Below are 6000 nucleotides of genomic sequence, written 5' to 3' on the forward strand. Positions count from 1 at the left end.
TCTTGAGTAAAGGCTGTTGGCACAAGCGCTTTTTAAAATACAAAACGAGGCATCTTTTACCCTCAGCTTAGAAAGGACAGAGGTAAGAGTATTTATTAGCTTTGTACAGTTTAGGCTAAATCTATAGTATTTTTTTTTTTTTTTTCAGACAGAGTCCTGCTCTGTTCCCCAGGCTGGCATGATCTCGGCAGACCACTACAACCTCTGCCTCCAGGGTTAAAGAGATTTTCCTGCCTCAGCCTCCCAAGTAGTTGGGACTACAGGCGTGCACCGCCACACCTGGCTGATTTTTGTATTTTTAGTAGAGACAGGGTTTCACGGTGTTGACCAGGCTGGTCTCAAACTCCTGACCTCAGGTGATGCACCCGCCTTGGCCTCCCAAAGTGCTGCGATTACAGGCGTGAGCCACCGTGTCCAGCCTATTCTTTTTTCTTTTTAATGGAATGCTTCGCAGATTTGCATGTCATCCTTGAGCAGCGGCCACACTAATCTCCGTATCGGTACAATGTTAGTATATGTGCTTCCAAAGCGAGCATTATCTGTACTTATTCTTTATATTTATTTCTATCTTAGAAAGAATTGAATTTCTAAGACCCCTTTCTAAAAAAAGATTATGAAATTCCTATAGTAGAGGTTTTTTTCATAATTATCTTCCATGTAAGGTAACTGTAAACTTGCAACGCTATTTTTATGATAGAAATTTACACATGTTGGAATGTTGTGAAGAACTGTGTTGGTCTCCTCAAAATTGTAAAGTATGCCACAGAAGGCTGGATTTGCTCATCAACTCTATAACTAATGTGCTAACTATATAGATTATTATAATCAACACAATATATCAAATCTGTGAACTCTCTCCTTACATTAAGAAAACAGCTTAAATCCTTTCCTCCTTGCAGAATTTTTAAAAAATAGAATACATAAATAATTAAAACTCTTATCTGAAAACACTGCAACATTCCCTCTGTTTCTTGCACAAGCCTAAAGCTCATCTCTAATATGGAATAAAGTGCCTGTCCTGTTGATTTCACAGAGATGTCAGGAGCAAAAGAGGTCATGGAACAGACTGGCGCTTTGTAAACAGCATAGGGATAAACAAGCCAAAGGGGATATGATTGGCTGTAGAAGAGAGGCAGTATGTTGTGTGCGAGATTAATATTTCCTGTTGTTCTGATACTTGGTTGTGAACCAAGAAATCCTGTGTAAGTCACAGCACATTCCTATATCACAACTGAGCAATGTGGAAAGAATACTGGGCAATTAGTCAAATAGCCTGTTTCTATGTTTCTAGTCCCAGAAAGGACTGGATTTATCTCCATACTCCTTCCAACGACTAAAATCCTGATTTAGCCCAACTCTGAGAACTAGAAGGAACCTAAAAAGTTATGTAGTGTCTGACTCTAGAGACTCAGTCTCCAACCATGGAACCCTGTGCAATTCCCTTTACCCTCCCCGTGAACCGGCATTTATTAGGTGCTCAATCGTATATGCTGACTAACTGATGCCCTAGACCTCCCATTCCTTATCCATAAAAGTAAAAAGGGGGCCAGGCATGGTGGCTCATTCCTGTAATTGTAGCATTTGGGGAGGCTAAAGTGGGAGGATTGCTTAAGGCCAGGAATTCAAGATCAGTCTGGACAACATAGCTAGACCTCATCTCCATAACAAAAGAAATTAAATATTTCAAAAATAAGAATGGGTGAGATGATCTCTGAAGTAATTTGTAAGTTTAAACGTTGAGGATTTGAGTGTATTCAAAAATGCTATCAAAGTGGAAATGGAAGGCTGTAGGTAGGTCATTTGGAGGGAAAACCCAGGCTATCCTAATCCCAGATAGCCTTAGAATTTCATTCTCTATTGGTTTGCCCTCATCCATCCCTTCCTCCTTCTTTCAGACTCTCCTTCTTAATTCTAAGTATAAGTCTGCTTGGAAATTTCTCCTCTGAGATGTGAACAGAAACTTCTCAAAAGAAGACATTTATGCAGCCAACAGACACATGAAAAAATGCTCATCATCACTGGCCATCAGAGAAATGCAAATCAAAACCACAATGAGATACCATCTCACACCAGTTAGAAAGGTGATCATTAAAAAGTCAGGAAACAACAGGTGCTGGAGAGGATGTGGAGAAACAGGAACACTTTTACACTGTTGGTGGGACTGTAAACTAGTTCAACCATTGTGGAAGAAAGTGTAGTGATTCCTCAAGGATCTAGAACTAGAAATACCATTTGACCCAGCCATCCCATTACCGAGTATATACCCAAAGGATTATAAATCATGCTGCTATAAAGAAACATGCACACATATGTTTACTGCGGCACTATTCACAATAGCAAAGACTTGGAACCAATCCAAATGTCCATCAGTGACAGAATGGATTAAGAAAATGTGGCATATATACACCATGGAATACTATGCAGCCATAAAAAGGATGAGTTCATGTCCTTTGTAGGGACATGGATGCAGCTGGAAACCACCATTCTCAGCAAACTATTCCAAGAACAGAAAACTAAACACAACATGTTCTCACTCATAGTTGGGAACTGAACAATGAGAACACTTGGACACAGGAAGGGGAACATCACACACTGGGGCCTGTCCTGGGGTAGGGGCAGGGGAGAGGGATAGCATTAGGAGATATATCTAATGTAAATGACGAGTTAATGGGCGCAGCACACCAACATGGCACATGTATACATATGTAACAAACCTGCACGCTGTGTACACGTACCCTAGAACTTAAAGTATAATAAAAAAGAAAAAAAAAAAGAAATTTCTCCTTTGCACCAAATGTGGATTATTTGTAAATCCACTAGGAAATTGATAGTGGTTGGTGAAATGCTTTTAAAAACTGAAATTATTGGCTGGGTGCAGTAGCTCACACCTGTAACCCCAGCACTTTAAGCGGCCAAGGTGGGCAGATCACCTGAAGTCAGGAGTTGGAGACAGCCTGGCCAACATGGTGAAACCTTGTCTGTACTAAAAATACAAAAATTAGCCGGGCATGGTGACACACATCCGTAATCCCAGCTACTCAGGAGACTGAGACAGAAGAATCACTTGAACCCAGGAGGCAGAGGCTGCAGTGAGCTGAGATCGCACCACCACACTCCAGCCTGAGAGAGAAAGTGAGACCCGGTCTCAAAAAAAAAAAAAAAAACTGAAATTATTTTTAAACCTAAATAAATATAGATCACCAATAAGCTTGGAGGACGTTATAGGTTTTTTTGAACAGTGGATACTTTCAGCACATAGCTCTAGATAGAGGTGACTAGGGAAAATAATCATATCTCACTTTTCAGAGAGCAAAAACCATGGCCCATGGCCCAGTGGTGTCTGCTTCACACCAAGCTGAATTCCCTTACAATGAACATGTGGCGCAAGCAGAGCTGAAAACCAACCCAGGAGAATGTGTGTCTTTGAACGAAATCATCTCCAAATGCCCTGGGAAGTGCTTGCAGGCTTTGTTTGTGCTGCCCCAGAAGGGAGACCTTTCACAAAGGAACTGTTTTTCAAAGAACAACAAGGCCTGCTATTTTAAACTTGGGGGTGGGAGATTGTATCTGGACCGTTTACACAAGTGAGTGCTGGCTGACTGACATCTAACCCCAGTGTTTGCTGGCTCCAGCTTTCCAAGTAAAGCAAAGAGAGGGACTTGCTTCTGACACGTCTTGAAGCCACAGCAGATGAGTTGTCCAGCAATATTTGAATTTTACCACATGGGCAGAAAACCCTGCTTAGAAATCCTAAACAAGGACAGGCTGGTGATGTTTATCAACCAAGTGACCTTGGGAATTAAAGGGATGTCAGAAAACTATGCAGGACACTTCCCGAAGCTTCAGCACAGTCAGCAAACACAGGACTTAGTGCATGCTAACCCAGTGCTCTGTGTGCATGTGCATGCGTGTGTGTGCATATGCGTGTGTGTGTGCGTGTGTATCCTTATTATTGCTACAGGACAGTGTTGCATGATTCTAAGAGTCAGACTACCTGGGCTCAAAACCCTGCTCTACATTAGCTGGCCTCATAAGCTCTCCAAGCTGCAGCATCCTCATCTGTACAGCAGGGACAGCAACACTGGTACCTGCACCCTGGAAGGCTATTGCCAGTGGTGGGATGGGCTGACACAGAGTGCCACGTGGGCCATTGCTGCTGCTAGGACTGTCTACCCCCAGAGGTACAATGAACCCCCCACCAAACATGAAGGTGCCTCTGACCCTTCCAAGTCCAATAAACTGCTGAGTGTTAGGCTTAAAAGAATAACAACAACAACAAATTGTCCATCAGAACGCTTCCAGTGCTTTCTACAATAACATGAGTTCAGAAATTCAGAAAGAGAAGCTGCCAGCTGTGGTCAGTGAGACAGGACAGGAAAAAGTGCACCCTTACGGAGGTATAGTTCCCCCAAAAGGACTATTCTTTTAAAAACACAATCCTAAATCTTTCCAGGAAACCAAAACACAGCCAAGCCTGCTCAGCAGGGGGGAAGAATCACATTTCCCCTTTCCTGACCAGAAGTTTAAAACTAACTAGAAACACTGCAATGACTGCCAGTAGCCAGTTGGCACTTAAAAAAACGATAATTTTCCATGTTTAGAGTCTGAAAAATAGGGGATCAAAACAGTACAGCATTTAAAGAGGAGACAAAAGAGAAAAAGTTACCAGCTACCTCTTGGGTCTTTCAAAGACCGCAGTGTCATCCCTGTAAAAGAGAGAACAAGGTACTCACCTTTCTGTAAGAATGAACGACTCATCACCTTAAGCACTGAATTCTGAGAAAGCCTAGGTTCCTGAGCTCCCAGCCCAGATTTCCTTACAACGCAGCCAAATGGCTTTGCAGAGTTCAGTTCTGCCGGATGGGGGAAGGGAAAAAGGAGCAACAAAGTTCCTGCATGTCTTACCACCACTGTTTTAAAAAGAAATGAAGAAGAGTCACTAACCTTGCCTCCTGTCCGGGAAGCGAACCGGGCCTGGCTGAGGCTGTCTCCCATAGCAAAGCGATCCAAAGTTAAGGAGCTGGGCCACCACAGAAAGGTTTGCAAGCCAGCTCCTCTGGGCACATGGCATGATTCAGTTGTTGGGAAGAAGAAAAGTCAGAAAAGTTTTAGCCCTCAGCTCCAGAAATCAAGTGCTCGCCTGTGGCCCAGCAGGAAGATGCAGGGGTGCATGGTCCAGGCGCCAGAAGGCAGCGACTGCAAAGCTGCCCGCGATCTCCCTGTGCTTTTTTAAGCAGAAAGGGGCTAGACACCTTTTTCCCCTCCCTCCTCCTGAAAGGGGAGTGATCCAGCTGACAGTGTCCGCTTTCGGTGGAGTGTGGAATGGGCCGGAGCGGGAGGGCGCAGTCCACCCCGGTCCCCACCCCTCCGCCTCCCGCATGCCCCGCGGCCTCGCAGCCCACTTGGTGCATCTTCCTCCGGGACTCCCACCCCCGCGCTCCTCCGGCCCCGCCCCGAGCGCCGGGCCCAGCTGGCCGAGCCGGCCAAATAGGGGAGACCCGGGAGAGCCGCCCTGGGCGGCACTTGGGAAGCTGCGAGCGAGAGGCCCCCAGGCCACCCTCACCAGCGTGCTTAAATATACGCTCAAAATGATGAGAACAGAGTTGGGGCAGAGGGGGGCCCCACTCCCTTCATCCTTCCGCGCTCAGCGCTGCCCCCTCCCATACTGTTCTCCTCCAAGTTCCTGAACTTTTCCCAACATCTCTCTATCAAGACTCCTCACCCACTCGGACCGCTCTGGGATTCTCTTCCACTGGAAAACCAATAGGCAGTTTTTCTCTTTGCCAAGTCACACAAAGGGCAATGGGCTGCGCTAATCTGCTAATGTGACCTCAGGCAAGCCCCCTCATCTGCGCGATGAGGTGACTGCAGCAAATGCCTGTGGGCCCCTCTGAGTCTGCCGGTCTCTATGTGGCTTTTCTGCTTTTAGAACCCCATCTTTCCTAGCCCATCTCCATTCACTCAAAAGGAAACCAGGAGAGTGGAGGAAGTAAGTCAGCC

The 6000-nt window shown here is 45.4% G+C and overlaps 1 protein-coding gene across 2 annotated transcripts in view; it reads right to left on the reverse strand.

Annotated features, from left to right (window-relative positions):
- Nucleotides 1–5400, reverse strand: part of ADAMTS12 (ADAM metallopeptidase with thrombospondin type 1 motif, 12) — a 375774-nt gene extending 370374 nt beyond the window's left edge. The window contains exon 1 of one of the 2 annotated variants that reach the window (XM_011952570.1): nucleotides 4945–5400. In XM_011952570.1, the coding sequence (XP_011807960.1) occupies nucleotides 4945–5071 (127 nt within the window). In that variant the 5' untranslated portion in view covers nucleotides 5072–5400. The remainder of the gene's footprint in view (nucleotides 1–4944) is intronic. The other variant, XM_011952571.1, reaches the window with a different exon arrangement.
- Between the last annotated feature and the right edge of the window lie 600 nt (nucleotides 5401–6000).

This window comes from Colobus angolensis, unplaced genomic scaffold (assembly GCF_000951035.1).
Source record: "Colobus angolensis palliatus isolate OR3802 unplaced genomic scaffold, Cang.pa_1.0 Scaffold341, whole genome shotgun sequence".
In the NCBI taxonomy this organism is placed as follows: Eukaryota; Metazoa; Chordata; class Mammalia; order Primates; family Cercopithecidae; genus Colobus; species Colobus angolensis.